Source organism: Phragmites australis, chromosome 1 (genome assembly GCF_958298935.1).
Source record: "Phragmites australis chromosome 1, lpPhrAust1.1, whole genome shotgun sequence".
Taxonomy (NCBI): Eukaryota; Viridiplantae; Streptophyta; class Magnoliopsida; order Poales; family Poaceae; genus Phragmites; species Phragmites australis.
In genome coordinates, this window is record NC_084921.1 from 37,682,341 (window position 1) to 37,693,313 (window position 10,973).

The 10,973-nt window shown below is 46.4% G+C and overlaps 1 protein-coding gene and 1 pseudogene across 1 annotated transcript; one reads left to right on the plus strand and one right to left on the minus strand.

Moving 5' to 3' along the window:
- Positions 1 to 1,600: 1,600 nt before the first annotated feature.
- Positions 1,601 to 7,036, plus strand: LOC133884552 (aspartic proteinase oryzasin-1-like; annotated as a pseudogene).
- LOC133917770 (mannan endo-1,4-beta-mannosidase 1-like) lies at positions 6,763 to 9,524 on the minus strand. Its single transcript, XM_062361633.1, has 3 exons — positions 9,112 to 9,524; positions 8,801 to 8,995; positions 6,763 to 7,841 (listed from the first exon to the last, which is right to left on the minus strand). Exons 1-3 carry the CDS (start codon positions 9,421 to 9,423, stop codon positions 7,089 to 7,091), a joined length of 1,260 nt encoding a protein of 419 aa, XP_062217617.1. The 5' UTR covers positions 9,424 to 9,524; the 3' UTR covers positions 6,763 to 7,088.
- Between the last annotated feature and the right edge of the window lie 1,449 nt (positions 9,525 to 10,973).

The window sequence follows — 10,973 nt, forward strand, 5'->3', positions numbered from 1 at the left end:
TTCATCAGAGTCATCGTCCACTAGTTCAGAGCTCGGGTCAGGAGAACAACGCAGCAGATCCAGCAGCTCCTCCACAACATGGAGATCAACCTGAGCAGCACATTGGTGTTGTGAATTCCATTTCTCACCACACTTAAAGCGGAGACCATAGGCACAATGATATGCTCGTAATGCCGTTAGGCGATCATCAGGTGGGCGATGATTCGAAGCCCGAACGCCCTCGAGACTGTAGCGATCAGTGGATTGCATGTCATTAGTAGATGGGTCGCCACTGAAGGAAACACCGGAGGATGGTGAACTGGCTTTGTCGACACAGGTGGACCACTGAATCCGTCATACCGTGGCCGATATGACTGCATAACACTCTCCTGCAAAGTGGCTAAATACACAACAGTATCGAGATCCTTGGGATGATGCAACATAATAGTAGCACGAAGACCATCAATAAACCGAGTTGTGAAGAAAACCACATCAAATGTAGGATTATGAGTCAAAATGAGATGCATAAGGGGTTCGAATTGCTCACATATTCAGCCACCGAGTGAGTTTGCCAAATGTCGAACAGTTGGCAGATGTGATCCTCATATTGTTCGCGACCAAACCGATCGCACAACTTGCTGCAAAATTCATCCCACTGCACGGTCCTACACTGCGATTGAAGCCATGCCACAGCAATCCTAGAGAAATGATAGGATGCAAGACGCACCCACTGCTCCCGAGGAGCTCCATACAGTTCAAAATAATCCTCACAACGTGTGCGCCAAAGTTGCAGATGAGTACCATCGAATCCTGGGAAATCCAATTTGAAAGGTTGCCCCATCAGAGAAATCGAAGGAATAGCCGAACCAGAGAAATCGGATTCCAGCGTTTGTTCAGAACCAAAGCAAGCGTCAGAGAATTGGGGATTGAGATGGTGATGCGCACCTATGACCGAAGGTGGCATGAAGCTGGAAACACCAGCATGAGCCAATCTTCGGTGGTCGCGGTACTCGTTGTGGCCATCAAGCCCGGCACATGCCTCCTCTGGTTGTGTGCCCACAACAGATGTCGCTCGAGTGGATGCTAGTGGCGTAGCACCATTTGACGGCACGGAAGTAGACATGAGCAGCATCGGATGTTCTTCAATTTGCTTCACTTGAGTGCGCAATTCATCCACCACCTGATGGAGATCGCGAACATGCGTCTCAAGTCCCGATCGCCAGGTGTCGAATGAGTGCTGCATCACTTTGATCCGCTCCTAGATCAGCTAGTTGTAGGCGCATTGTTTCACCCGGTCCTCCTCATGTCGAACGCGATCTGCATCCTGTCACGCGCGATCCTCTTCCTGACACGCACAATCCTCTTCCATATGCTTCAGGAGCTAAGCGAGTTGCGAATCCATCGCCTCCGCTTGGTGTTGCTGACGCAATGAGTAGCAAGGCTTAAGGTAGGGATTGGCGTCACTCCCCTTCAAAGTCGTCAGTGTGCTCGATGAACTGGCGGAAGGGTGGTGGAAAAAGCTCTGATAACTATTTGTTACAGGCCTTGTCGAAATCACTATAACTGTAAATCAAATTGGAGCAGAGAGAGGTGAGAGATGAGAGGTGGGCCGGACGCCAACATGACGCCCAGTTCAGTTGGTATTTCACCGGTTCATCGTCGATCCAACAGCAGCGCCGGGTGGCTTATATACACGTCAACGCCGGACACGCGCGCCCTTCACACAATCACTAACACCCGGGTCCCACTCGCACATACACAGACAAGAAGGGCCCACACATGACCAAACAGACGTCCTAGGCAATGCTCACACCGCTGTCCTGACAGGCCGCCTCGCCGGCGAGCGGCGCCGCGGCTTCCTCGGCAGCAGCAGCGCCGCCTCCGCCTCGAAGAAGGCTAAGGCCGAGGCGGAGGGCGACATCGTGGCGCTGAAGAACTACCTCAACGCGCAGTACTACGGGGAGGTCGGCATCGGCACGCCGCCGCAGAAGTTCACCGTCATCTTCGACACGGGCAGCTCCAACCTTTGGGTGCCCTCCTCCAAGTGCTACTTGTCGGTGCGCATCGTGTTGGATTCTGTGATTTCGACTGTTTAGTAGTGTACTTGTGTGTGGTTCTGATGTCTGAACTGGAGCGTGCCCTTTTGGTGTTCGCTGCAGATCGCTTGCTACTTCCACGCGAGGTACAAGGCCGGCCAGTCAAACACCTATAAGAAGAATGGTTTGTGACTTCGGCCTTCCTAGTTCCCTGTTTCCCTTCTTAAGCTTGATAGTGTTTTATGGTGTACTGTGTTTTGGACTTTGGAGATCAGTGTTGTATTTCTAATTGGAAATGCTTCACGTATAACCATTTGTGTACAACTCGAGTACAATTATGTACTTGAAATGCTGCGCTCGCACGAGTGCTTATGTATTTGAACCATCTGATGCTACCATCCAAGTGTTGAACCATTTGATCCTGAGTTGTACTTGAGTTGTAAGAAATTGGTTGTACGTGCTCATTTCTATTAGATGTGATCAATCAATAATCTGTCAATGCCTCATGTAGTTTTAGTGGCTGTACTGAGTAGTTAAATTGGCATGACTAATTCAGATATTCATGAACATAATTTTTTTAAAGGGCATATCGACAGATATTTTTTTGGAAGCTACTAAATTGTAATGTTCATGCACAACTAAGACTTAATTGCTGGTATATGGAAATCTGAAAAGAATGAAATATCATAAATTATGTATGCTTATTTTAATAGGTTGCTGAACGAAGATAATTACCTTTGGTAGATATTCTTTAGTGTGGTGGGGGTTCTCATCACTCATCACTTACACCTGGGTTGGGGGATTCGGGGTGATGTTGACATGATGCTGCTTGCAGTCCAAAGTACTCTTTCAACACTTATTAGCCAACCCTTTTTCAGATTATTGGTATTATTCAGACAGCGATGTGTACTCTGTGAATCCAAGACTTAACATGGAAAACGTTTCGGGGTAGGCATGAACTTAAGTTTATTCCGGTTATCCTTGATGGGATAAACAACAATACATGCCTTTAGTTTATTAAGCTGCAGTAAGATGTTTAGTTAACATGATTGTAATTCATCACTTCTCCCCTTTGCAGGAAAACCGGCTTCAATACACTATGGTACTGGTACAATTTCTGGCTATTTTGGCCAGGACAGTGTGAAAATTGGTGATGTAGTTGTGAAAAATCAGGTTTATTCCTATCAACACGTGTGCACTTGTTTTCTCTTATCTGGTCATGTACATCCTTTTTTAAGAATATGCTGGTTTTATTGGGTTTTTCTGTTAGGGTTTTATTGAAGCTACGAGGGAGCCAAGTATTACTTTCATGGTTGCAAAATTCGACGGCATTCTTGGGCTTCGATTTAAGGAAATCTCAGTTGGAAATGCTGTACCTGTCTGGTGAGCAAGTCTGGCTTGAATGTTTCCCTTATGTCTTTCTGTTTGGTAATATCAACAGTTGAAATGAATATTCCTTTATGTTTCCTTTATGGAAATTCGATCCAAATAGTGTGGCTCCTTATTTTTGTTTTGGACTAGTTCTGCTAATGTCTTGTATATTTTGCACATCTCTCATATGTAGCAGATAAGCATATTTACTGCAAACAAATTTATAGGTACAATATGATTAAACAAGGTCTCGTTGGTGATCTTGTTTTCTCATTCTGGTTCAACCGACATGCTGAGGAAGGGCAGGGAGGTGAAATTGTGTTTGGAGGAATTGATCCTTAGTCACCATAAGGGAAATCATACATATGTCCCTGTCACTACGAAGGGATACTGGCAGGTTAACCTCCCTTTTCAGTTAGTTGAGTAATTATTAAATTTCAGATGAATGCAGTGGTAACTAGAAAGGGAAATGCTTTTTGCTGACAACATTTTGATCCAACCTCTCATTTACTTCCTTCAGTTTGATATGGGTGATGTCCTGATTGGAGGAAAGTCCACAGGTACTGGTTTATCATTGTTTTCAGTCCAATATACCTGTATCTAAATGCAAAATGTTCTGCTCATTTTTGTAATGCCTCTCTGTGTTATTAGGTTTCTGTACTGCTGACTGCGCAGCAATAGCAGATTCTGGAACTTCGTTGCTTGCTGGTCCCACAGTATGTTGTGAACATTGTTTTTGTTTTGTCCACAAGCAAGGAAAATGGGTGTATTGCATCTAATCCTGGGGGCTGTTGTCATTGCTTTATTTCCTGAATCCTGATACCTATGGAAATGTATAAGATTTCACATTTCTGTTGTTATTATCCAGTAACCAAAGTGACAAAGTGATTTGCAAACAATTCAGCCACTATGCTTTCTGCTGAAGTTTTACTTTTTAGAACATAAAATGTGCACTGTAACAGATAAAGGTATAACTTAATGTGTACCCAATAGGTAGATTGTCATATTGATGAGTTAATGCGTAATATCTTTTTTATGACTGATATTTCTACCCTGGTGAGTGTATTGCGTTTTTAATTTAATCGTTATATATCTTAGTGAATCATATGGATGTGCAGGCCATAATTACTCAGATAAATGAAAAGATTGGTGCTGCTGGGGTAGTCAGCCAAGAATGCAAGGAAGTTGTTTCTCAATATGGGCAACAGATCCTAGATCAGCTTCTAGCAGAGGTTTGCACATTTCTAAAGCATGAAGTCCTCAAACTTGTTGCGTTCTAGTTTTGTTATCCGTATATTAGACATGTGGAAAGAATGGCGAATTTTCTCTTCTCTCGGTGCAGACACAACCGGCAAAAATATGCTCTTCAGTTGGTCTATGTACTTTCGATGGAACTCATGGTGTCAGGTATGAGCTGTGGATTTATTATAAATATATCATTTCACTTCACAATTCTGCAAATAGCGATTACTTGAATGTGAGTGCTGCTATGTGCTATTATTACTAGTGCTGACAAAAAATGCTACCTAATTATAAAAGGGGTGAATTGCATGAAGTTAGTATTCCGTCTATTTTTATGCTTTCAGCCTTTCACATTGTCTGTCTGATGTCTTAATGGATACCTCGTGTGCAATAATGGCAGTGTTGGTATTCGAAGTGTGGTAAATGATGAAGCTGGGGAATCAAATTGTCTCTTTAGTAATGCTATGTGCAATGCCTGTGAGATGGCTGTTGTATGGATGCAGAACCAACTTGCACAGAATCAAACTCAGGATCTAGTGTTGCAGTACATTAATCAGGTTAGTTTCCTAGGTTGTAATACCAATGCAAGAACGGTACTTTGATATTTTTTACAAATGTTGCAAAACTGGTTGAACTTTGCAGCTATGTGAACAACTTCCTAGCCCTATGGGAGAATCATCTGTGGACTGCAGCAGCCTTGCATCCATGCCTGACATTGCCTTCACCATCGGGGACAGAAAGTTTGTGCTCAAACCAGAACAAGTACTGCTTCTTCTCTATGGCTATTACCTTGCTTGTTTTTCTGTGTGGAAGCTGCATCCAGATTAGTATCAAGCTTACCAAGTATCGATTTTTTTTATTTAAAATCCTAGATCTTCGTACACCTAACTCTTGGATATCCATTCCTTAAATGAATGATACAATCTTGCTTTTATATTACTTTTAAGTTAATGAGAACACTAGAGATATACTCTTTTCATGGATCGGAGGTCCTGCAAGTTTCAATACATCAGTTCTCATCATGTGTTCTCATAAAGGCGTGCTAGATAATAGCAGTATATAAATCTAAGCATCATTCCAATATTTTATATGAATCTAATTGGTGAAGATTCATATAAGGTTTAACCCTCTATTTTATCATGCTATTCACATTCATTCAAATTGATATCTTCTGCTACTTTCTTTTTATTTCATAAAACTGATTTGATTTTCCGTTTCCTTTCTGTTCTTCGGTATATTCTGAAGGTTGGTGATGGACCTGCTACCCAGTGCATCAGTGGTTTCACAGCTATGGACGTTCCTCCTCCTCGTGGTCCTCTCTGGTAAATTATTCACCTTTTCTCGTCCAAAACAAATACATGAGTCATTATTGAGTGTGCTTGTTTTTGCGTTATTTCGTTAAATCAAATCAATTGATGAAATATGTCCGTGCTTTCTAGGCCAGTAAGAAGTTCCTGGCATGTAACAAATGCAAAGTTGTTTGGCTTTTTTCAAACTTCAAGAACTAAGATGTTTCCGAGTTTATTCTTTATGAAATTTGCTTCCAATCTTTGCTGTGTTAACTGATTAGGTTTTCCTCAAATACTAACAAAGTTAAAGTTGAAGTTGTTGTTCCTCAGTCTGGTAATGAGAACTCTCTACCTCAGGATCTTGGGAGATGTGTTTATGGGAGTCTACCACACCGTCTTTGACTATGGCAACCTGAAGGTTAGCTTCGCAGAGGTCCCCATGGTGATCGGGCGTACCCTGCAGCATCTGCTTGTCAGCTCGGGTTTATGTCCTGCAAGCATGTATGTATATACTTTACCTGCTCAATAGTGCTTGCGTGATCTGAGATGATAAACCTGTCTGCTTCAACTTGGCTACTTTTATGAAGGCAGGGCTTCAAACTAATTAGTTGATGTGGTAGTGCCTGCGCTGGCCTCTTGCTTGTCGGTTGTCGCTGCCGTCGTGCTTCAGGAATTAGTAATAAGGATGCAAGCCGCAAGCAAATGTAGGGAAGATAGTAGGACCGGTGCTTTTCTCTGATGGTCATTAAGGAACCAGACGACGGTTGACAAAGACTGAGACTACGAGGTAACTAAGGTGGAGAATGTAGTAGTTGATCAAAAGATGAAGCAAATCATGATCAGTATAATACTTCAGTAGCAAGACATCCCTTCATATTCATATAAATGGTCAGTTACAAACTTACTAGCACTGGCTGCTTCTTCCACAGCCTTGCTGTTGCATCAACTTCGCTCCTCTCGTGATCCATAAAGAACACTTAAAAACATGCCCTCTAAGACACGGAGGAGGATGCCAAATATAGCTCCTTCACTCCCGGATGAATCTTCAAATCATCCCGAGGAGATTAAGCACACTCTCACTCACCACACAAGTAACACAAACGCACAAAAAAGAAGAAACGTGTTCTTGCTACAAAACACACTGATCTTCGCCTTATTAGTTATTAGCCCATCACCTTCCGTTGCCGCCCTTGGCGCCCTTCCCCTGCGCGCGCTTGGTCTTGCGCGCGCGCACGAGCGTCCTGGCGAGCACCTGCAGCCTCCGGCTCTGCGTCGTGATGACGCCGGTGGTGGACGGCGCCCGCCCGAGGACGACCTCGTAGCCGTCCCCGTAGGAGTCCATCCCCTCCGCCAGGAGCTGCCAGAACAGCCCGCCCGCCGCGGGGCCACCGGCGCGCGCCGAGTCGTAGATCTTGGCGTACACCGTGCCGAACACCGCGTCGCGCTGGGCGCCGCTGTACCCGGGGTCCCTCTGCGACTTGCCGAACTCGGCCACCAGCAGCGGCTTCCTCAGCACGGCCTGCGCGTCGGCGATGTGCGCGTCGAGCCAGCTGCCCAGGAACCGCAGCTGCGACTGGTCGTCCCAGCTGGGCAGCCACTGGTCCGGGTACGAGTGCACGGTGGCGAAGTCGATGCCGGGCACCTGGTTGTTGGCGATGAAGTCGGTGCCGACCTGGTACCCCGACGGGTTCACGGAGCTACGGTACGACGACGACGCGCCGTAGAAGCCCTCGAGGCCGGCCTCCAGCAGGTGGTTGCCGTCGATGGACTTCACGTGCGCCGCCATCTCCGTGATCCACGACTGGATGGTGTTGCCGGACAGGTCGGATTGGCACCGGGGCTCGTTCATCAGCTCCCACGCCATGATCGTCGGGTCGTCCTTGTACGCCACCCCCGTGATCGTGTTCACCCTCGTCAGCACGGTCTTTGATCGCACAAAAGATGAGGAAAAATTATGAGAAAGCGTGTTGGAACTACTAGTAAAGATTCATAACAGTAGGGATACTAAAGCATCTGGTCCTATCAGAAAAAAAAAAGTATTGTTTGACTGATTGTCTGATGCAGAGCAACAAGATCCCAAGTGTGTGCAACGTTTTATGTCCCTTTTCCCCTCCTTTTCTCCTGCCTGTTTTTCAGGAATTTACTAACACTAGCTGCAAAACTATTGTGATATGACATGAATCACATGACACTACTCAGTAGTTTCTCAGTGCAGTCAAACAGTGTACAGTGTTAACCCTTCTCCACCGACAGCACCACAGTATTCAGCCAAAATAAATTCACTATAACTCAGTATTCAGACCAAAATGATGTTACTGCTGCCGGTGAGCAGCTTACAGTAGGCGCATCGGAGCGTGCGTAATCTTTCTAACGCTATCGTGTAAGAAAGATGCTGCAGACGCATGACTCCCTGACAAAAATTGTGACCTCGAACATGCCACCTTGCTCATTTCTTCTCAAGGATGAATATTTTACCGCAGTAATCCCGCAGATCAAAACAACGAGGAAAATGATCTCTCTCGTGAAGCCAAGCCTCTACGGTTTTTAATATCTTCACCCCAAAAAAAGAACGAATCTTTGTTTCACAATAATTATAAGGCAAATATTTCAATGAAAATAATTAATAAAGATTGCCGAATAGTCTATATCTGGAGCTGAATCTTCCACATTTCCCTCCACACAATCAGAAGAGACAGGCATGAGACTAGAAGGAAACACGAATTAAAAAAGCAGGATAAGCAGATGGTGTAATCGTCCTAAATCTTGCCAAAGAGAAACAAGGGGCCATGTTTTCAACAAGAAAAGAGAGAATGATCCTAGCTAGAAATAAAGCTCAACTAACAAAACGGCGAAAAAAAATACTATGATTTGTTGCTCATTTACCTTGACATGGTTCTTGTAGAAGCCCTTGACAACAGGGTTTCTGAAGAACTCATCGTCAGATCCAATGGACTGCCCCTGCTCTCTTGCCCACTCCACATACTGCTTCCTCCCTCCGAAGCTCTCATAACTGTTCACAAGGCTAAGTATCACCTTAATCCCGTGCTTCCTAGCCTCAGATAGCACGAAATCCAAGCCCTGAACGCACAAAAAAAGTAATGCATCAGCTCACAAAACAAAGTAAAACAGGAGAACATCTCAAGAAACAGAGAAATTTAAGTTTTTGTGAGATGTAAATGCGGCTAAGGCAGGACCTGGAAGGTGTTCTCGTTGTAGTGGCCGGGATAGTACTGCAGCGCATTGCTGCCGCCGTCGCTGAAGGCCCACGTCCTGGCCACGGAGAGGCCGGAGCCGCCGGCCTGGCTCAGCGCCGAGGTGACCTTGCTCCTCTGGGCGGGGTCGGCGCCGAAGTGCATGAGCCAGTAGGCGTTGAACCCGTTGGCGTAGAACGGGTTACCGTTCAGCACGAAGCGGGTGCCATGGACCCTGACAAACCCGTCTCCCCCGGCCTCGATTCCATGGATGCACAGGAGCACCAGCAGAGCAAGAGCTCCACGAAGCCTCATTCTTCTCTGGTTTTCTGTGTCTCCTCCCTCTTCTTGGATTCTTAGATGGCAATGGTGGTGACTGGTGAGGTGGAGTGAAGAGAGAGAAAGAATGCAAGGAAGGGCTGCCTACTTCCGTTTAAATAGATCGCAAGCCTTTTTTTTCTTCTGAAAGTACTGTACGAGTTTTGCCGATTTTATATTATATAAGAAAAAGTTATGATTTTACCGAAACAAAAGTCTAAAATAGGATGTATTAACGGCCACTTAAATACTATAACTGATAAAAAAGCATAGTAGATTATCGTTGACAAGTATGACTGCAGCGTCGACTTCCTATGACGAATCACAATGTCTCTCAATCCACCGACTCCACCATGGGGAAACACGCACACCGTGTCATCGTTGTCAAGCTCTCTCACCCCGACACAGCAGCTACGACTTCACCACTACATGGCTAGCCCCACACAGAGAGCAACACCAACGAGACAAACAACTCGATGAAAGAGAATGTTTAATGTACTGAAGGTTCGGTATGGTTAAAACCATCGCCGAAAGATCCACGTCTGTGCCCAAGACTGCAGCCACTCAAACCTAGGAAGGAACCTCCATTGCAACGCCTCCAATAAGGGAAACAGCGTTTGGAGGCACCATCATCGTTTGTCCATACACCCGGAGAGTCCCTAACTTAGAGGTGAGGGGCAACACGACAACGCCTCTAAAAAGAGGAGTGGTACCTCAGGTGTCACCATTGTCGACGTCGGCAAGAAGCTGAGCAGGGATTTCGCCCATGGCCCGTGCACCCTAACCAAGAATCCGCATGCATAACCCCATGGCAGATCAACAAAAAACAGCCACTCCTTTCACACGCACGCGACCATGAGGCACCACCTTACCGGTGAGCTCCCTGCAGGCCAAATTTAACGGAGAGGAGATAGATCGAGCAAGGGAAGGAGCACATACAACGATGAGGGCTAGGAGGTGAGCACAGAGGAGTGGAGATGGTCGACCTTGCGGAGCACCGGCGCAACGTAACACCCAGACCTGCACGATGAGCACACGGTCCTATCGTAGCCCCACGGCCGCACGACAGCACATAGCAGCGCGGCATCCGATGGGACCTGCACGATGAGCATGGCGGCGAGCTCCCCCTCCGCGGCAACGTGACACACGGTGAGCACATCACCATGGCAACTCGGTACACGGCAACACACGACGGCATAGCACACACACCAGCACGAGAAGCACCACAAGCACGAAAAGCACTACCACCACCACACAGGCAGCACGACAGACGAGGAGCATCCCCACCAGCACGGTAGCACACGGCGGCGAGCATTATCATAGGAACGGCATCAGCCACCACGGCACATAGGCACGCAAAACCGGCCCTCACCAAGAGGCAGCCCGCCGACCACCATCACCGCATAGAGGAGCCTGTCGTCTACCCGCATGCCCACCGCGCATCTAGTGTCTCTTGGCCTAACTGTTGTGGCGCCCTCTCCCCCCACGGACCCGGCCATGGAGGCCACCAAGACCAGTGGAAGAAGTGAGATCGAGGCCAAGCACAA